At 53.5% G+C, this 20,828-nt stretch overlaps 1 protein-coding gene across 2 annotated transcripts in view; it reads left to right on the top strand.

Annotated features, from left to right (window-relative positions):
- PLCD1 (phospholipase C delta 1) overlaps positions 1–20,828 on the top strand; it is a 54,511-nt gene that overhangs the window by 31,400 nt on the left and 2,283 nt on the right. For both annotated transcript variants that reach the window (XM_031951655.1, XM_031951646.1), the window contains exons 3-13: positions 9,468–9,696; positions 13,094–13,223; positions 13,829–14,060; positions 14,357–14,558; positions 14,932–15,076; positions 15,304–15,453; positions 16,415–16,567; positions 17,492–17,636; positions 18,546–18,662; positions 19,494–19,672; positions 19,828–19,960. In XM_031951655.1, the coding sequence (XP_031807515.1) occupies positions 9,468–9,696; positions 13,094–13,223; positions 13,829–14,060; positions 14,357–14,558; positions 14,932–15,076; positions 15,304–15,453; positions 16,415–16,567; positions 17,492–17,636; positions 18,546–18,662; positions 19,494–19,672; positions 19,828–19,960 (1,815 nt within the window). The remainder of the gene's footprint in view (positions 1–9,467; positions 9,697–13,093; positions 13,224–13,828; positions 14,061–14,356; positions 14,559–14,931; positions 15,077–15,303; positions 15,454–16,414; positions 16,568–17,491; positions 17,637–18,545; positions 18,663–19,493; positions 19,673–19,827; positions 19,961–20,828) is intronic.

The raw sequence follows: 20,828 nt of genomic DNA, 5'->3' as shown, positions 1-20,828 counted from the left end.
AGGAAGGGCTCCCTGCAAGGCTAAAAGTCAGTGAATATGGGTTGGTCCTCAACCCAATTGGAAGAGACCTCAGTGATTGTGGGATCTTAACCCTCAGAGCCCATCCCATCCTTCCCCTTCTTTTACAGATGAGGAAACTGAAGTCCAGAGAAGTGTGCTGCCCTCCTTCAGTTCATTCGCTCATTCCCCCAATGATGATTGAATAATATCTACAAAGTGCAAAGCCCTAGACTCACTCAGCTCTGGGTATTTCAGAGATCAGCCCCTTCCCTTGGGGAGTTTGTCGGTTCATGGCAAGGGAGCAACCTAGCACGGAAGGCACCAAGAAGGGCTCATATTTCTGTATGTGGTCTTTTCTGATCTATATAACAGTCCTGGGAGGTTGGTAGTAGAGGTATTATTATCCCCATTTTACAGATGAAGAAACTGGGACTCAAGACAGTCAATGGCTTTTCTGAAGGCCAAACAGCAAGGGCTCCAGCTTGGGTCTTTGACTTTCTGGGTCTGTCCTCTCTAGTGACACAAAGTCTACCTTCAAGTCTGGGGCTCAGCTGTAGCCCAAAGCTCACCCTGCTTGAGTTTGCCAGCAAAGTCACAGAGTTTGGGTGCTGGCATCCTCTCCTCTTTACTCGAAGCACCTTCCCTAAAGAGGAGGGACCACATCTTGCAAGAAAATAAGCAGGAAAGACCTCCTTCTTCTCTAAGGAAGATGGAGTGGGAGCAGGTGTCAGCCAGGTTAATATACATGTGACTGGCAGGGCAGAGGCCAGAGGGGTCCAGAGGAAAGAGCAGGAGCTCAAGAAGAGGGCAGACAGGCAGCACGGAGTAGGCCATCAAACCCCATATCCCAAAGGGAGATGAGTTCAATTTCTGGTCAAGAAAGGCAGGTATTACATCATTCAGTAGGGAGTTCATTTTTAGAAAATATGTAGTCAGTGAAAGGGAGTGCAGGTTTTGGTATCAGAATTAATCAATAAGCTTGTATGCCTACCTAAAGGAGTGAATGACAGGCTCATGACAGTGTGATCGCCACATGTGGGACAATGCCACACCCCCATCATCGGTACCCACGCTCCCACCGTGACGAACCTGATAAGGTCAAAGCAAAATTTTATGAAGAACCTTATCATCAATGTTCCAAAAGAGGACAAGCTGATGGTTCTGGGTGATTTTAATGCTAGAGCAGGCTCAGACCACCAGAGATGGCAGGGAGTCCGTGGGGAGGACTGGAGTTGGAAACAGCAATAGCAGTAGTCAGTACTGAAGACTTATGGATCTTGTGATTTTTTCATCACCAACACTGTCTTCCATTTACCTAAATGCTATAAAACTTCATGGATAAATCCGTACATCAAATATTAGCAGTTAATAGATCATGAAATTGTAAGAAGAGACAGAAGGATTTGAGCATGCCAAAGGCAATGTGTGGTGCATAGTGCTGGACTGATCATGGACTTATCCTCTCCAAGCTGAATATTCACATTCAACAAAAGCAGCAACCCCAAGCAAAAAGACTACCAGAAGAATTAATGTCAACAGATCCGAATGGTTCACTGAGAAGTAACAGTTCATTGCTAATTTGAAGGGTCAGTTGAAAAAACACACAGTTGGCAACAGTGGATCAGAAAAGGAGTGGGCAGATTTCAAAGATTTAGTATATAGCACTGCATTTGCTCCTCGGGGTCAGAGAACACTGGCAAACATTAAGACTGGTTTGATAGGGAAATTCAATAGCTGCTAAATGAAAAATGAGGATTCCATAAGATAGTTTACCCATTTCTAAGAAAGCAGCTTTTAATTCCATCAAAAGTAAAGTATAAGTGAAGCTTAGAGAAATACAAGATTCGTGGCTCAGCACGAAGGCAAATAAAATTTAGTTTTATGCTGATAATTACATTCTAAAATGTACTCTATGGTGCATCTCAACTACTCAGTGCTGATAGTGCCACCCTGATTAGTGATAAGGACATGGTCCTGGGGAGATGGGCTGGATACTTCTAGGGTGCTCTTAACAGACCATAATCAATCGATTCTGGAGCACTGACCATTTACCTCAGGTTGAAATCAGATACTCCCTAACTGATTCCAGTTAAAGAAGAGGTTTTTGTAGACCATTAGATACTTTCAGGCGACAGAGAAGCTGGTATTGATTCTTTTGCAGCTGAGGTGGAGGGTCCATTGCTCATACAAAAGCTGACTAAAATTTTCCAGATTACATGGCAAGATCAGTTTATGCCCCAAAAGTTCAAGGATGTCTCCATTGTCCATCTCTATAAAGGTAAAAGGAATAGATCGTCCTGTGAAAAACACAGGAAGGGGTCTCTCTCTTAGTCATTACTGACAAGATTCTTGCCAGACATCTGCTTAACAAGCTGACCCTACACCTAGAAAAAGTTCATCTACCTGAGAGCCACCAATGTGGCTTCAGGAGGGGCTGTGGTACAGTCAGTATGGTGTTTGCTGCCTATTAACTCCAGGAAAAACACCAGGATCAGAAAAGGGATCTGTATTCAACATTTGTAAATCTGACCAAGGCCTTTGATACTGTCCGTCATGAGGCCTTATGGAAAATAATGTCAGTTTCCTAATGGCCTGCTTGCCCCGGTTCTGGACAATGAATGATGTTCTCACGCTGTCCCAATCACCAATGGAGAGAAACAAGGTGGTGTGTTTATTCCCACGATTTTTAGCATGAGGATTTTAGCTATGTTGTCAAAAGCCTTCAAGGAGCATGAATATGGCATCAAGGTCAGTTGCCAAAACTAAAGCGCAGGCAGTGTCGTACGTGATTTATTTTGTTTGCAGCCTCCAAAACTGAGATCAATTCTCAGATTAATTCTCTGCGCTTGTGCTAATTTTGACCTAACAATTAACACCAAGAAAACCCAGGTCCTCCAGCAGCCCGTACCATATCATCCTTATAAGGAGCCATTCGTTACTTCAAATAGAGAAGTTTTGAATGTTGGGGATAAATTCTGTTTCCTTGGCTGCCTGCTTTCCAGAGATGTCCATGTTGATAATGAGACTGACACACACATGGCTCAAGGTTTGGGAGGCTCTGAAGGAAAGTGTGGGAGAGGAGAGAGATTAGGTCTATGGACCAGTTGTGCTGACCTCATTGACATATGTTTGAGAAATCTGGACATTGTACCAGTGCCGTGCCGGGAAACCGAGCTGCTTCCATTGGAGTAGTCTTGGGAAGATTTCGAAGACCACCTGATAGGATAAGACACTAGACAGGGAGGTCCTTTGTCAGATTCCAAGCATTCCGACCCTGCTGCAGAGAGCGCAGCTTGGCTGGCGGCCACATTGTTTGAATACCAAACACAGGTTTGCCAAAAAGACTTTTATGGAGAACTTGCCCAGGACAGGAGCTCACAAGGTGGTCAGAAAAAGCGCTACAAGGATATTCAAGGGCTCATTGATTGTGTGACATGGGAGACACAGTCCCAATTAGCATGGGGTGCCCTCATCAGAGAAGCTGCTCTACTCTGAGCAAAGCAGAATTGAAGTAGCTCAGAAGAAAAGCGAGATGTGCAAATTTAGACAATCCAGCCAAATGTTTATAGAGACTATTTGTGCCCCAACCTGGGGCCCAGAAGGCCCCCGTTGGTCTGATCAGTCACAGCTGGACACATTGTAACTCGACTCCAATACAGGGATGTCATTTTGGTGCTCTTTGAGAATGGAGGACAATCACCACCACAATGCATTCATATACACATGAATATATGACAATAGTATTCTTCGTAGCAATTTACATATGATAACTTATATATGGTGGGGTTAAGTTGTTTTTGACCCTGCATGACCCCATTTGGGGTTTCCTTGGCAGAGATCTTGGAGTAGTTTCCTTTTCCAGCTCATTTTACAGATGAGGAAACTGAGGTGAACAGGGTGAAGTGACTTGCTCAGAGTCACTAGATTTGAAGGAGTCCTCCCAATTCTGGGCCAGGTGCTCTATCCATGTGCCACCTAGCTGCTCACAGATATATTTGTACATACATACATATATGTATGTGTGTACTAAGCCCATTAAGAGCATGTGCCTGTTCTGCTCTGGCTACACCACCTGGGGAGTTTGGTGCTCTCTTCTGGGCATTGTAACTCAGGGGGGGCAGTGATGGACTGAGGAGTTCCTGGGATGGGGAAGAGCCCCAAAACTGAGCGCTAGGTGATCTTGGCCAGGTCATGCTGTCTCATGCTGGGGCTGCCAGGGAATGGTCCTCTATGCTTGCTCAGTTTGACTTCCCCCCTGCAAGGGGATCATCCTTTTTAGTTAAATTCTACAAATTAGGAAACTGAGACCCGTGATGGGGAAGCTGTAAGTGGGAAGGCTCTGCAGATCTACTCTCAACAATAATGGGTCCCTCCTGTGAGAGGCAGGGGGACTGGGGAGAGGTGAATGCTCACCCACCCAGATTCATGTCCCATTCTTCCTGGGTGTCCTTCCCCTCTCAACGAGTGCCCACGGGTACATTGTTCATCCTGGCTGAGCTTCAGGATACCCATCTGGGGAGGGGCAAGAATCCCTCCTTGGCCAGCGAGCTGGCAGACTCATTGGTCTGAGAGTTCCTGGTTCAGTGATAGGGAAAGGGGGAGATTAGAGGGAGCCCCTTCCTTTATCACCTCTCCTGTTTCCCCTCCAGACTTTGCTTTTAGTTTCCAGAGACAAAGGAAGGCCTTATCACATTAGCTGGGAAAACAGCAGCCTCTGGATGTCCTTTATGCTGGTGGGAATGGGGCAGGGACCCGGAAAGGGAGCTGACAACTGGACAAAGTCAGTTCTTCCTCCCTGGGAAATATAAGTGTTAAGCCTTGGGCTCTGGCACTGGGGACATAGAAGAGGAATCTTCAGCATGTTCCTACTCCCAGAACAGCTCATTCAGTCTCAAATTAGTGGTCAGGGGTCCTGAGTTCAAATCTTTATCCTCATTTATAAACTGTTAGTACTCCATAAAGCTCATGGGTCCTTCCCATGCCAGTCATGGGTAAACCGAGTTCCAGATGGAGTAAACAACATCACCAAATAACTTCCATGAAATGTAGTTGTTGGACAAGGTGATTTCCAAGGTTTTAAAGCCTGTGAGACCTGCTATTTGTGCCGACTCTGTCCCTTGCTCTGGCACACGAGCCTTGCAGGTGGGACCCACTCTGTTTCAGTCCTCAGAAAATGGAGCATTGGGAGGTCCAGTTGGTGGGTCCCTCCATATCCAAGGAAATCACCTCTTGGGTGTCCTCTCCATTGTCGCTCCCAAGCAGCACGGCAGCCCCTGTAAGAGCCTCGAGGAAACACAAGCTGCCCCTTCAGAGGTGGAGAAACAAGGGGAGCAGGAGGCCCCCCAGTTACCACAGTGAACTCCCTGCAGTCTGCTCAGGGCCCAGAGATTAAAGTGGAAGGAGATGGGTGTTCATTAAGCACCTACTGTATGCAGGTTCTGTGATCAGTGCTTCACTGTATCTCACTTGATCTTTTTATGCGCTCCCATCAATCTGATCAGTATAGGGCACAGCTGGGCCCCTCTAAGGGACATCCATCTAGGAAATGGGTCTAATTAGGGGACATTTGTTAGATGTGGAGGTAGAAGACCCACTGGTGACTTCTGATGAGTGTCATAGGACTGGAGAAGGGAAGCGTCCCCATTCTAAACCAAAAAAGGAAGTTGGCCTGCGTTGGCCATTGGCTGCTCAGACATTCTAGCCAGAGGCCTTAAAAAGGTGGCTTGTGACTGTTCAGAAAAGGAAGCCACAATCACCTGAGGCAGCTCCCGGACCCCTTTCTTTGGTTAGGGGAGCACTGGATGCCTGGAAAAGGAAGGGCTGGGGCAGAGCCATTTACCTGGGTTACAGCAAAGCCTCTCCCGCTGTTCCTGTGGCCAGGAGGGCAGGGGGTACAGGCAGATCTATTCAAAGCTGGCTCAATGACCGGTCCTTGGCTGCTCGCTTGGAGAGTGGAGGGGCCCAAGGCCTCCGGGCTCGCCTTGTCCTACTTCCTGTAATATTCTTCTCTAAAATGTAATGTTCTCTGGGAGCAGGTTTCTTGGGGGGCTTCTGGAGGCAGCCTTCGTTTCCGTTCAGTAATCACAAGTGCAGCCAGGGGTTAAAGTCCAAATCCTTTATGGTCTCCTTCAAAATCTTGTCTCCTTCACTTGAGGCTCGGCTAGTTTCTGGAGGCCTTCGGCATCTCGGTTTCCGTGTTCTTCCCCAGGACAGCCTGCCACCACTTCTCTGGCTTCCTTAGTTCTGCCCGCCTGCTGTCTCTGGCTTCTGAATCTGCTCCACTGAATCCTGGCTGAGGCTCCGAGAGCTTCGAGTGGGCTTGTCCTTTCTGGCCCTGACAGCTCCTCCTTATATGCCCCACGCTGAGTACACACCAATCATTATATCACTAGGAAACCATTATTGTAGGATTAAATCGGTGCTAAACTAGATTTAACCACCGTCGTCTCCTCAGTTCCACTTCCTTAGCACCTTGTAAGAATCCTAACAGCTTCCCATTTAAGTCACTGACTTGGCTCAGTGCTGGTGACTCGCTTCCATATTCTGCAGGATGTGACACAGCTGGAGGACTAGCCGGCACACTGGGGGGGGGGAGGGGGAAGGAAGGTTCAAAGTGACCCAGAGAGGGGAGAGCTTTGAACCAAACCGAATGAGATGGATTTGAATAGGGATGGATATGAAGTCTTATGCTCAACAGCCTTCCCAAGTACAGGACGGACTAACGGTGTTTCTGAAAGTGATTTGGGAGCTCAAGTGGAAGGAAGCCCTCAAGTGGTGGGAGGCCCTTGAAGCTAACACAACAGGAGGCTGCTTAAGACAGGCAGGGGAGAGCTGGGCCGGCCTCCATCCTGGGAAGGTCTCCTCTCAGAGCCTTGGAATCAGTTCTGCACCACTTTTAGAAAGGACAGTGGGGACATCTAGAGTTAAATCCAGTTAAACAAGCATTTAGTGTTTCCTCTGGGGAACAGGGTCAGTGGAGCACAGGGGACAGAGCACTGATTTGAGTCAGAAGAGCTGTGTCCAAATCCTCCGTGGCTTGTATGACTTGTCTGACCCAGGACCAGTCCCTTTCCTTTCTTGGGTCTCAGGTTCCTCCTCTGTAAAATGAGGGAGTTGGGCTGGATGGTCTCCCAGTGATTGGGCCCCTGGAAGGGGCTGGCAGTGAGAGCCCAGAGAGGAGCCGCCATAGTTTGGGACTGTCCCTGACATAGGGACACTGACTTCCTCATCCCGGCTCTCTCCTGGAGGGCAGGACTGTGTCTGCTGCTCCAGCAGTGGTCATGGCCCTCCAACATGGCTCTTAAGCTCTGGGGGAGCTAAGCAGTTATAGGAGCATCCTCTGGGTCTGGGGGTTGAGTGTGAAGAACAGCAAGGACGCTGGAAGGGGGGAGGAGAGGGAAGAAGAGAGGTTTGGGGAGCCTTGAACACTAGGCAGAGGATCTTGGATAGGGAATCATTGGGGTTTATTGAGTGAGGGGTGACACGATCAGTCCTATCCTTTAAGGAGATCGCTTTGACAGCTAAGTGGAGGATGGGCTGGAGAAGGGAGAGGCCCCCGAGATGAGTGCAGTTGTCCGGGTGTGAAGTGATGAGGGCCTGCGCGGGGTGGGGGTGGGGCAGGGGGCAGTGGCAGAGGCAGCAAGGGGACATGTGAGAGAGATGGCAGGAACATAAATTCCACAGCCTTTGGCCACAGATTGGATTGGGGGGAGAGGGAGAGTCGATCACATTTGACTTGTGAACCTGGGTGACTGGGGCCATATTGGTCCCTCCACAATAAGTTAGGGAAAAGGGAGAGTTTGGGGGAACGATGAGTTCAGGGCATCCAGGTTGAGATTTAAAACGAGATTAGGACTGGCTAAGTAGGTTTGAGAATCTGCAGAGAGATGACTGAATCATGGCAGCTGATGCCATCACCACCAGATAGAATAATCACAGAGAAGCATTTATTAGGCACCTACTGTGTACCAGTCATGGTACTAGGTATACACAATCTCTGCTCTGTAGCTTATATTTTTTTTTAGGGGAGACAGTTCTCCCAGTGGACTCGGAGGATGCCTGATGTGGGAAGAGGGGCAGACATTGACTGGGCAGGAGACAAAGGGCTCCTTAGCTGGGAGAGATGCCCGCCCTGCACAGAGGCCGGATTCACTGATCCCCTGCTCATTACTGGAGGCCCCTGATGACCGTGTCATTTTACGTCTGTGAATCTCTGCCCTCCTAACTAAGCCCTCGAGCCTCTTTTCTTGGGCCTGGGATAATTACCCCTTTATAGAAGGGGAAACTGAGGCTGCTTCCTCTCTGTCCAAAGCATGTGGTTCCCAGGCTTCCTTCCACTGGCTTTCAGGCCCAGGCCCACTGACTCCCCTTAGATACATAGTTGTACAAAGCAGGGATACAATGTGGGCCCCACTGACTCCCCTTAGATACAGAGTGGCCCAAAGCGTGGCTACAATATATCTATTGAGGTCTCTCTTCCCTACTTTAATGTGGGAGTTCTCAGTGAAGTTCAGGTCAGGGCTTTGCTTGCTCAGTCCACTCCCTTCCTTGTGTTTCCCATCCAGCCCTCCCCTCCCCCTCATAGTGCAGGGGGTTATGGGGCAGATGTCTGGGGGCCAGTGCAGCCCCTCCCCTTCGTTAAGGGGTCAGCCACATCTCAGTATCTATTGATGGGCCGATGGGAGCAGCCTCTGGGCAAACAGAGGGCACTTTGTGTGGAGGAGACATCTGTTTCCCCTTTGTCCCGCTCCTGCCTCCTCTCTTCCCCACCCAGAACCTGGGAAAGCTGGCCTGGTGCAGCCTGAGGCCCTGATTTCTGGGCCAGCCAGCCAAGTACTGGACCATTGAGCCCTCTGACCATCAAGAGCAGGAGGGGAGGGAAAGGGCCAAGACCGTGGTGGGGGCTGGCTCTGTCTGAGACTCATGATGACCAGCTGCCCCTCTCCGCTTCCTTGGCCCCTCTTCCCAAGAACAATAAGAGTAAGGTCCTGCTTTACCTCTAAGTTATTGGACAAATGGCTCGACCTTTTCCTCATCTGTAAAAGTCCCTTCCCTTCCCGGCCCCCTTGTTTCCTCATCTCCGAGCTAAAGGGCTCTCGCTAGTTGGCCCCTAAGGTGCCTTTGAATGCTGGAGTTGGGATCCCAGTCAGGGCTGCCTGTCCGAGTTCTAGGGTCAAATTAAATCATGGCTGAGGAACCCCTGGGTCCCAACAAGGGCAGCTCAGTGGACAGTGCTGGACCTGAATCAAGAGGACCTGAGTCCAAATCCAGCCTCGGATGCTTACTAGCAGTGAGACTCAGCAGTGTTTGACTCAGTTTCCCCAACTGTAAAATGGTTGAGGGTCAAATAAAATCCCTTTTGTAAAGCTCTTAGCAGAGGGTCTGGCAGGAGCCCTGGGAAACAAAAGCTCTGAGTACGGGGGGGGGCGGCAAGTTTTCCAACTTTTTCTCCCCCTCTGGTCTCCCAGTTTCCATCGAAGACATCCAGGAGGTGAGGCAGGGCCATCAGACTGAGGGCATGGAGAAGTTTGCCCGGGATGCCCCCGAACCCCGATGCTTCTCCATCATCTTCAAGGACCAGAGGAGCAACCTGGACCTCATTGCGGATTCGGAGGCGGAAGCCCAGCACTGGGTGGAGGGGCTCCGCAAGATCATTGTGCACGCGGGCGCCATGAACCAGAAGCAGATACTACAGCAGTATCCTTTTGGCTCAGGGGCCTCTGGGAGGAGGGGCGGGAGGCTGAGGGAAGGGCCAGGGACACCTCCGCTAGCAGTGGCTTCTCCTGTCCTCCTCGCCCTGCCCATTACTGGGGCAGGGCCTTCCCACACTGAGAGGTAAGATCTGGTTGACAGGAGGTCCCCAGGGACACCGTGAGGAGCTGGGCCTGGAAATGGCAAAGGAATAAGCGAGGTTCATGCATAACTCATGCAGAACCACTAAAATGGAGTCCTGAAGAATTAAAGACCTGGGTGGTTCCCCCTGCCTCTTCCCTCCCCCCCCCCTCCCCGAACTCTCATGGGCCTTTGCAGCCAAATTCCTGTTCCCACCTGGAAAAGCCCTAGGCTGACCACAAGAGCCAGGATGAGAGAGAAGCTCTGTGAAAGGAGGGAGACCCTGGGAGAAGAATGGTCTGAGTCCAGCTACGCAGACTTGTGGGTTGGAGGGAGAAGCAAAGGGCCTGGCAGTGACAAAGGTGCCCCGCCCCACATCGGGCTCCATGAACACAAGCAGCAGCCTCTGAGGGCAAGCTGGACTTGCAGTATGGGCTCAGGGGCCAGGGGCCCCACATCAGCCTATCCAGGTCCAGCTGGGCAGAAGGGGATGTTCCCCAGCAGAGCTTGATCCACAAATAGAATCCCAAAGGCCCAGAGAGCCATCTTTGACGGCCCTGTTGTGCAGTGGAAGTCAGGAGAGTGAGCTTCTAGCCAGCTGTACAGATACAGTTTGGGAAGCTGATTAGGAGAAAGGTTCAGGGATCCTAGTGGACCTCAGAACTGACACGAGTGAGCAATTATAGCACATCCTTGTTCAGAGGAACATCAACATCTAGTCCAAGCGGTACCCCACGGTGGATGCCCACAGTCACATAGTGACAAGCAGGCTATCCAGCCGCTCTCTGATCTTCAGCCCTTGCTTTGAGATCTCCAAGGAGAGGCTCCCATCATTTCCTTAGGGCAGCCAATTCCAACCAGGGAGAATTCTCGTTGTTAGGAAATCTTGCCAGACATTTTTCCTGGTTCTGTCCTTAGGGGTCAAAATGGGAAGAGTCTATTGACTTTAAAGACTTGGACCCAGCTTGGATTTTATCTACTCAGTTTCCTCAACCCCTCCTTATATAATATCAACCCAGAGCCCTCCCTCCTCCTGGTCACTCTCCTCTGGACATTCACCTCCTTAACAGTGGTCCTTTTTTCCTTTGTCTAGACCCAAACATCATGCTCTAGCTATGATGGATGAGACCAGAGCGGAGTGCCCCGGGAATGTCATTTGAAACCTTCTAGAAGTCTCCTCCCCCATAAGATCCCACTGAGCTGCCTCATTCCACTGCCAATTCACATTTGGCTTATAACCCACTAAGATCTCTAGATCTTTTTTCTTCTTTCAGACTTTTTTCATTTTTCCCCCCCAAAAAACCTAGGTTTCCTTCATTCTTATGTAATTGACTATTTGAACCAATGTATAAGACTTGACATTTATTCTTATTACACTTCATCTTATTAGATTCAGCCCAATGCTCTAGGCTGGCAGGACTTCTTTGATCCTCATTTTATCAAGTGTGAGGTAGTTTTTTTCAGTTTTGTCTCATGTGCAAATTTGATGAGTAAACATCTGTGCTTTCATCTTGGTCACTGATAAAGATGCACAAGTGCACATGCCTAGACAGATGCCTGGGGCACTCTGTTGGAGACCTCCTTCCAAGCTGACACCAAAGCAATAATGATGAGTCTAATCAGCCGAGACTCTTCTCCTTGTCCACAGCTGCCATTGAGTTGGTCCAGTGGATAGAGTGCTAGTCCTCAAGTGAGGAAGAGTGAGTTCAAATCCAATTTGGAACATTTGTTAGCTGTGTGACCTTGGCAAGTCACTTAACTGTTGCCTTGCCTCAGTTTACGCAACTGCAAAAATGGGGATAATAGCACTTACTTCCTAGGGATGTGATGAAGCTCAAGGTAAAGCATCTACCATAGTCCCAGCGATATAGTAGATGCTAAATAAATCCTAGCTATTTTCTTCACCACAAGAAAAATATTGGACACTATGAAACATTTTGCTAAAATCGAGATAAAACAGAGCCTTTCTCTTTATCTTCCAGTTTCGTTTCCCTGGCAGACCTGGGCTTGCTGCAGCCATGCTGCCTCTCTGGAATTTGATGTTGGATGGCCAGCTTTTTAATGTTCCCTTCTAGAGTGTTAGAAGAGAATATTCCCAGGAATCAAAGTCAGCCTGACTGGCTTGCAACTTGCAGAGTCTCTTTCCTTTTTGGAAATGGCCATTTGAAGGGTGCTCCAAGCTTATCCTCTGGCCCCACTCCCTATTAAGTGACTATAGTCTCTGTGGGTGTGTTTCTTTGTTTCTGTCTCTATCTCTCATCCTCCCTGCCATTTCATGTTTCTGTTTGTTTTCTCTCACGTGTGCATTGTCACATGCACACACACACACACACACACACACACACTCATACTCATACATTTCTTGGGTCTCTGGCACATGCAAGTTAAAAGAGCCGATAAGTTCAGTGACATCAAGCTGGAAGGACTCTTGGGGGTCAGAAGAGGGTCTAAGGCCCAAGAAGCAGTGGAGCTTTCTCAGTATCACCCAGAAACTGAGATGCTGAGCCAGGAATCAATCCCAGATTTTTATTTTTCCAAATCCATGCAAAGATGTTTTCAATGTTTGCTTTTGCAAAATCTTGTGTTCCAAATTTTTCTCCCTCCCTCTCCCAAAGACAGCAAGCAATCCAATATAAGTTAAACATGTAATTCTTCTAATCATATTTCCATGCTCGCCACGCTGCACAAGAAAAATCAATTCAAAAGGTGAGAGGAAAGAAAAGGAGAAAAGAGCAAACAAACAACAAAAAAAGGAGGTGAAAATACTTTGCTCTCATACACATTCAGTCTCCATAGTTCTCTCTGAATGCTGGTGGCTCTTTCCAATACAAGTCTATGGGAATTGCCTTGAATCACTTCCTTAATGAAAAGAGTCAAGTCTATCACAGTTGATCATTGTATAATCTTATTGTTGCCATTTACCATGATCTGATTCTGCTCATTTCACTTAGCATTAGTTCATGTCAGTCTCTCCAGGGCTTGGTCATTTCTTATAGAGCAATAATATTCCATATCATTCACCTCACTTATTCAGCCATTCCCCATCTGATGGACGTCCCCTCAGCTTCCAGTTTCTTGTCACTCCAAAGGGGGCTGCCACAAACATTTGTGCACATATGGGTCCCTTTCCCTTTTTTATGATCTCTTTGGGGTACAAGCCCAGTAGAAACCCTCCTGGATCAAAGTTTGATAGCCCCAAGCCCAGAGTTTCCGACGCCAAGGTCAGGGCCCTTTCTCCCACTTTCCTTACATCTGACCACAGCTGGATTCACTCGTGTCTTCGGAAGGCAGATAAGAACAAAGACAACAAGATGAGCTTCAAGGAGCTGAAAAACTTCCTGAAGGAAATAAACATCCAGATGGATGACAGCTACGCAAGGAAGATCTTTCAGGTGAGATGGTGCTTGTGATCTGGCCCTGAGGCTTTCCCATTGGCTGGATGGTCCCGGGGCCTCATGGGAGTAACCTGGTGGACCCTCAGATTAAGTCCTGGGTCTCCTTTCCCCACAATGAGCCCAAACCGATTAGAAATGCAATTCATCCCTGGAAGTTTATAAAGCACCTACTATGTGCTGGATACTGGGAATACAGAAACCAAAAATGCTAATAAAGCCAGCTCTTGCTCTCAGGGAGCTTATATCCTAGCAGGGAGAGCCCATAGACCTACCAGGTCTGTAAACACCAGATAAAAACAAACAAAAGGGCCAACTTGAGGAGATGCTGCGTCGGGGCTGGATTGCCACGCAATCGCCTCCCTTATTTTCAGTCACAAGTAATACTTAGGCTGAGGGAGGGAAGCTGTGGCTTAGGAGTCAGTCCATGCAACGGGGGCCGGGGTGCTGGGGGTCTGGCCTCTGCTCCAGCTTGCCGCGTCCTTTCCGTCCCACAGAGTACATGCTGGGGTGAGGTGCAGGGGAGGGGCTCTGCGGGCCCGAGTGGGGCTCCTGAGTCATGTGACCCCCTCCTGGGGGCTCTGAGCCAGGCCTGACCCTCGCAGGAATGTGACAAGTCACATACGGAATCCTTGGAGGACGACGAGATCGAGGCATTTTACCGGAAGCTGACCCAGCGGGAAGAGATCGACAGGCTCTTCGAGGACATTTCGGGCTCGCAGGAGACCCTGTCTGTGGACCAGCTGGTGACCTTCTTACAGCAGGAACAGAAGGAAGAGGAGGCCAGTCCCCAGCTGGCCCTGGCCCTCATTCAGAGATACGAGCCCAGTGAGGCCGGTGAGTGTGGCAGGACTCGGGGCCCGGCCGCTCCCAGCTCCCCGTTCTCACGTGGGGCCCACCGTGACACTGCAGAGATCCTTTAGCTTGCCTCCTTTCCCAGAAACCCAGAGGGAAATGCGCCCACAGGGTGATCCGGAGCCCTCCCCTCTAAGGGATGGAGAAGGAAATGGCTTCTTTAAGACCCCCACAGGAAGGGAGGGCAGGGTGGGCCGGGGGATTGGTTCTGGGAGGAGGCTGGGCCCTGCCTGGCCTGATGGCTCTCTGGGGCTGCCCGGGGCCCTGTCCTCCTGCAGCCAAGGAGCAGAAGCAGATGACCAAGGACGGCTTCCTCATCTACTTGTTATCCGCCGACGGGAGCGCCTTCAGCCCGGCCCATCGGAAGGTCTACCAGGACATGAGCCAGCCGCTCAGCGCCTACCTCATCTCCTCCTCCCATAACACCTACCTGATGGAGGACCAGATCACCGGGCCAAGCAGCACAGAGGCCTACATCCGGTAGGAGCCGGGGGAGGGGGGACAAGGGAGGCCACCCTTGGAGCCCAGCTAACTGGCAGAGGCAGGGAGCAGGGTCTCTCCCGGGGGCAGCCACAGCTTCCCAAAGGGCCTCTCCCCAGCATGGCCATGGCCTCCCACTGGGCCTCTCCCTCAGGGGCTACAGCCTCCCACCGGACCGGTCACGGCCTCCCACCAAGCCTCTCCCCAGCATGGCCACGGCCTCCCACCAGGCCTCTCCCCTGGGGGCCACGGCCTCCCACCGGGCCTCTCCCCTGGGGGCCACTAGGGCAACCCTTCCTGCACACACCCCTGGACCAGCTAAGGCATAGGCAGGACCCTACAGTCCCCGATCCTCCCCTTCTGATGTCTGCAGGGCCTTGTCCAAAGGCTGCCGGTGCGTGGAACTGGACTGTTGGGACGGCCCCAACATGGAGCCCGTGATCTACCACGGCTACACCTTTACCTCCAAGGTGCTCTTCTGTGACGTCATCAAGGCCATCAAGAATTATGCCTTTAAGGTGAGAGGGGTAGGGGGGAAGAGGAGGAGGGGGAGGAAGAGGAGGAGGAGGGAGAGAGGAAGGGGGAGGGGAGGAAAAGGGGGATGACCCCCAGCTTTCTGAATGTGTCCTGAGCCAGCCCCCGGGGGTGGGAGCCAGGCTTGCTCTAAGACTCCTGTGCCTGGAGGCCATCAGTCACTCTAGGTTGGCTTCCTAGAGGAGGTGGCCAATTCCCGCTCTGCCCCCAGGCGTCGCCTTACCCGGTGATCATCTCCTTGGAGAATCACTGCAGCCTGGAGCAGCAGAAGGTCATGGCCCACCACCTCCGCACCATCCTGGGGAGCCTGCTGCTTGACAGGCCCGTGGACGACCTGGTGACACACTTCCCCTCCCCCGAGGTGAGCGGGGGGCAGAGCAAGGAGGTCCTGGCCAGGGTTCTTGGGGGAGAAGGGGAGGGGGACAGGAGGAAGAGGAGAAGAAAGGAGGAGGAGGAAGGAAAGGAGGATGATTGGAGGGAGAGGAGAACAGAGGGAAGAGGAGGGAGAGGAAGGGGATGAGAAGGAGGAGGAGGAGGAAGAAAGGAGGAGGAGGATGGGAGGAGGGAGAAGAGAACAGAGGAAGGGAGGAAGGGGACGGAGAAGGGAAGTAGAAAGATGAAGAGGGGAGGGAGGAAGAGGAGAATCTTCACAAACCGCACTTCTTTCCCATTCCTGTCATGACAAGCTGCTGCAGCAGAGAGGGTTCTTTTTCATTCCCATTTACACGTGAGGAAGTTGAGGTTTTAGACGAGGTAAAGGACTGACCCGAGTCAGTGGCTTCAGCTGGCAATGTCTGGACTCAGATCCAGCCCTCTGGTGCCTGGGAGCCGGCGCTGTCCCCATCACCCCTCGCTGGAAGCCGCCCCGGTTCTGGGGAGGACACGCCGGCTGAGTCAGCCCGGCAGAGGGGAGGAGGGGAGGGAGGGGAGCCCGGCTGGGAGGGAGCAGCTGTGCTCGGCGCTCCCCAGTGGCGAATGGCCGTCAGCTTCTCACAGCGGGACCCCTGCATCCGGTCCGGAGGGCGAGTTCTGTCACCCCTAATTTACAGAGTGAGAGACTGAGGCTCAGAGAAGTCGGAAGTGGGATTTGAACCCCTTTGGCCAAAGGTCGTGCTCCTTTTGGGCGTGGTGACCAGTGGGGGGTGCTCCCATAGGCCACATGACGTGATGTAGCCGTGCCGTGGGGGGCCCCGGAAGGCCGTCTCATCCTCCCTGTCCCCCACCCTGGGATAACCCCAGGAAGGGGTGGGGATGGCCTCTGACCTCACCAGTGTGAGAGCCGCGGCCCGGGTAAAGCCTCAGCCCCCTCATCTCCTCCCCAGCAACTGAAGGGGAAGATCTTGGTGAAGGGGAAGAAGCTGGGGGGCCTGCTGGCCAGCCTGGGGCCCTCCGAGGCCGCCGACGTCTCGGACGAGGACGAAGCCGCCGAGATAGAGGACGAGGCCGTGAAGATCAAAGTGAAACAGAAGCGCACGGTAGGGTGGCCGGAGAGGGGTGGGGGGGGTGGGAGAGTGGGCTCGGGCTCGGGCTGGGCTCCCCTTCCTCTGGTCCCACCGTCCCCACACTCCGGCTCGGAGTTGGGACTGGTCGTGGATCAGTGACCGTGGGCCTGGCCATCGGGGGGTGTGCGTGTGTGTATGTGTGTGTGTGTGCAGTCTGTGCACACGTGTGCATGCATGGCCTCGGGCTGCACACGTGTGTGTGCTGTCTGGTACATATGTGTACTGCAGGCACATACACGGGTGTGCGCGCCTCTTTGGGGGGGCCGCAATCTGGGTGTGCACGCACTGGGTGGTGTGCACATGTATGTGTGTGAGAGCACATGTGTGTACTGTGTGTATGTGTGTGTCAGGGCATCACGAGGGGCGGCTCTCCGGGCAGCCCCTGGTAGAGAGTGTGAGGCGAGTGAAAGACAAGACCAAAGCGCTGAAGACATGGCGAGAGCTAGAGAGATTTGGGGAGAACAGCAGAGGCAGGAGGAGAAGGGGAGGCTGAAAAGGAAGGGGTGGGAGGCCTCCGCTTCTCCTCCTGCCTCTGCTCTCTCTGCTTGAGTCTCTGGCTCTGTCCGTTCTGCCTTGGTACCGGAGCCTTTGGATCTGTGTGTCCCTGTTCCGGGTCTCTCTGTCACTCCTGCTCCCGTTCCCCTCGGTCTCTGGCTCTGTCCCTTCTGCCTTGGTACCGGAGCCTTTGGATTCGCGTGTCCCTGTTCTTTCTCTGTCTCTCCTGCTCCCGTTCCCCTCGGTCTCTGGCTCTGTCCCTTCTGCCTTGGTACCGGAGCCTTTGGATCTGTGTGTCCCTGTTCCGGGTCTCTCTGTCACTCCTGCTCCCGTTCCCCTCAGTCTCTGGCTCTGCCCATTTCTCTGGGTCTCTCCCTGACCCCACGGCTCTTCCCCTCCCAGAACGACACGCTCAAGCTGGCCAAGGAGCTCTCCGACTTGGTCGTTTACTGCAAGAGCGTTCACTTTGAGGGCTTCCACAGCTCCGCCTTCTATGAGATGTCGTCCTTCTCGGAGAACCGAGCTTTCAAAATGGCGCAGGAGTCAGGTACTCCCCGTGCCAGTTCCCACGGGCAGCCCCCAGGGGGGGAAGCTGGACCAGGGGCTGGGGTAGAGGCCCCCCAATGGTCTAAGCCTTTCTTGCTCCCCCAAAGCCCTTCCCGGGCGGACCTCACGCCCAGGACCCAGCGCTTTGTCTCCCGGCTCAGGGGGAGGCAGATGAGGCTCGGAAATGTCTGTGCCCTACAGGCAGGCGGCCCCTGAGTGTTCCCCGCGTGGGCCTGTGGGCTCTTTGCCCGGCAGGGGGCAGAGGCCCTGAGCTCTCCCCTCCCCATGCAGAGAGAGCCTCTGGTAGAGCCCCCTTCTTCCACTTCCTGGCTAGAACTGAGCATGTCAAATGATGAGAGATGGCTCAACACCTACAGGGGTGCCGAGCATGGGGAACCCTTCGTGTCCCACAGACGCATGATCATGATTCCCCCGGGGCTCACTTCCCCGGGCCTCAGTTTCTCTGTCTGTAAAATGGCGCATGCTTTGCCGCGTGACGAGGCTGGAACGAGATGGTGCGGGGAGTACTTTGGAACCTTTGTGAGGCTCTAGAAACGTCACCTGTCCCTGGGGTCCTTTAGATTTCCTTGCAGGGAGAGGGACCCCCCCCCCACGTCTGTCATCGGGGCGGGGCTGGTTGTGATTCAGGAGGATGCCGAGTTTCCAGGCTCAGAGCCGGGGGGCAGCAGAGGCGCCGCTGCACCCCCTCGTTGTCCAGGGAGGACCCCAGAGCCGGGAAGGGGAGGGCTCTTGTTCAGGGTCACAGAGACCGCCCACGCCTCAGGTTGGGGGGGCCGCTGAGGTGGCTGGGAGGGCCGCTGAGGTGGCCAGGGATGGCCCAAGGTGGCCAGGGGGGGGCCCAAGGCAGTCAGGGGGCCGGCTGTGAGGAAGGATCTCTGCCCCAAATCAGGAAACAGCTTCATCCATCATAACATCAAGCATCTGAGCAGAATCTACCCCGCCGGCTGGAGGACCGACTCGTCCAATTACAGCCCCGTGGACATGTGGAACATGGGCTGCCAGATTGGTGAGGGGAGGGGAAGGCGCCGGCCTGGGGCGTCTCATCCCCGGGGGGAGGGGCCTTCAGGGAAGAGGGACAGAGACCCCGGGAACATTCACCGAGCTCAGTGCAGACATGGCAACTCCCGGACAGGATCTGGAGATACAGAGTCAAAACCCTAGTCCTGCCCTCGGGGAGCTTACCTTCTCCTAGAGGAGCAGCCAACCCAAAGAGCTTCGGGAAAGTCCTTTCTGGTCCCCAGGAGGCAGGGGCTGAAAAGAGGCCCAGAGGCTGGAGCTAGCCCAGGGGGAGCTGAACCCCAGAACTGGCCCTGGGGGAGCTGGTCCTCCTTCCTGCTTCCCAGAGGGCCAAGAGGGCAGCTGCTGGGCAGCAGGGATGGGAAGCTTCTCTTGTCAGAGAGAAAAGGCTGAGATCTCAGGAAGAGCAGCTTTGCACCTTTGTCTGTCCCTCCCATGGTGGCTCACAATGGCCCCGGCAGGCAGGTGGTATTATTCCCCCTTTATCCAGATGAGGAAACTGAGGCAGACAGGGACGCGGCTTGGGCAGGTGGAAGGAGCCCAGCCCTCGGACTCCAGGTGTCCCCACCCTCCATTGCTCTCCTTGGGGCGCCCGGGCTCAGTGAGAGCGAGTCCTCAGGGGACCTCAAGCCAGGTCCTTTTGTTCCTGGGCTGTCCCAACTCTTGTATTTTGTTGTTTTGTGCCCTCTCTGGGCCTCGGTTTCCTCTGTAAAATGATGGGCCGGGACCAAGAGAAATCTAAGGTCCTTCTGGCTCCGTGAGTCAGGGAGCCTGCCCCCATCACCTTCCTCACGGATGCTTCTGCCCCTCCCTCTTCCAGTGGCCTTGAACTTCCAGACACCAGGGGCAGAGATGGACTTGTACCAAGGCCGTTTCCAGGACAACGGACTCTCCGGCTATGTTCTGAAGCCCGCCTTCCTTCGGGACCCCAACTCCAAGTTCAACCCTCGGGCTGTGGCCGAGGGGCCCGGGTGGGAGCTGACTAGACTTCGGGTCCGGGTAAGGGGGAGGGGAGGGGCTGAAGAGAGGAGAGGGGGCCGTACGGCCCCACCCGCCCGCGCCCCCAGATCGGCCAGTCCCACCCGGCCCGGCCCAACCTGGCCTTGACCCCCTTCCTTGCCTTTCTGTTCTCCTGACCCCCCTTTTCCCTCCAGGTCATCTCAGGACAGCAGCTGCCCAAAGTGAACAAGAACAAAAATTCGATTGTGGACCCCAAGGTGACCGTGGAGGTTCACGGGGTCGCCCGGGATAACGCCAGCAAGCAGACTCCGGTGGTGGACAACAATGGTGAGCCCAGGCTTCGGCAGGGAGGGGTCGGGGACGGTGGGGGGGGGCCGGCGGAGGCTGAGGGCACCCCCTGGGGCCCTGGCTGGGCTGGTGCCCTCGGACCTGGCTGACAAAAAGCAGATGAAGAGATCGGGAGGAAGGAGGGCAGAGGCCCCTGGGACTCGGGGGCGGGGGCTCAGCTTGGGCTGTACCTGAACCCGCAGAGAAGGGCCAGGAGACCGAGGGCGGAGGCAGGGTGGGCCCTGTGCGCTCCCGGAGTGAGGAGCTGGCGGAGGAGGCGACTATGAGGCCAGATAGCGCCCGTCACCCAGGTTGCGTGGGGAAGGAAGGGCACGGACCCGGCTGCTCATTGGTGTGGCCGCGACTCTGTCCAGGCTCTCCGTCCTGCCCGGCTCCGTGCTGGGCAGTGAGGGAAGTCCCAGGGGGATGGGTCAGGGAGCTCAAAGCCCCCCATGGGAGCTGGAAGGGCCTTAAAGAGGGGACCGGGTGGCATCCCATGGTGCTCACACCCAGAGGCTGCAAGCGATGAGTTGTATGTGCGTGTGCACTGTGTGGTCGCTTCCATGCGTGTGCTGCAGGGATCTGGGCACACGTAGCCTTCACGCCCTCCCCGCCTCCAGTGTCTGTCAGAAAAGTCTGAGCCTCTGGGGTCCCAAACACCAAAGGAGGTTGCGTTATCCCCATGTGTTTGTGCCGGGGCTGCTGGGAGGGGCCCCTCGAGCATGGCTGTGGGGGCTTTGGGCCCCCAGCTGGTTCATTCAGACAAGGCCCCTGCCCTTGAGAGGAGCCAGCGTGAGATCTGTGGCCATAATCTGGGTCAAGGAACAGTGGACTCCAAAGAGTCCCATTTTGGTACCATTTCAAATGA

The sequence above is a fragment of the Sarcophilus harrisii genome, chromosome 1, assembly GCF_902635505.1.
Source record: "Sarcophilus harrisii chromosome 1, mSarHar1.11, whole genome shotgun sequence".
Taxonomy (NCBI): domain Eukaryota; kingdom Metazoa; phylum Chordata; class Mammalia; order Dasyuromorphia; family Dasyuridae; genus Sarcophilus; species Sarcophilus harrisii.
The sequence above is the reverse complement of the archived record's forward strand: the minus strand, read 5'-3'. Positions and strand labels throughout refer to the sequence as shown.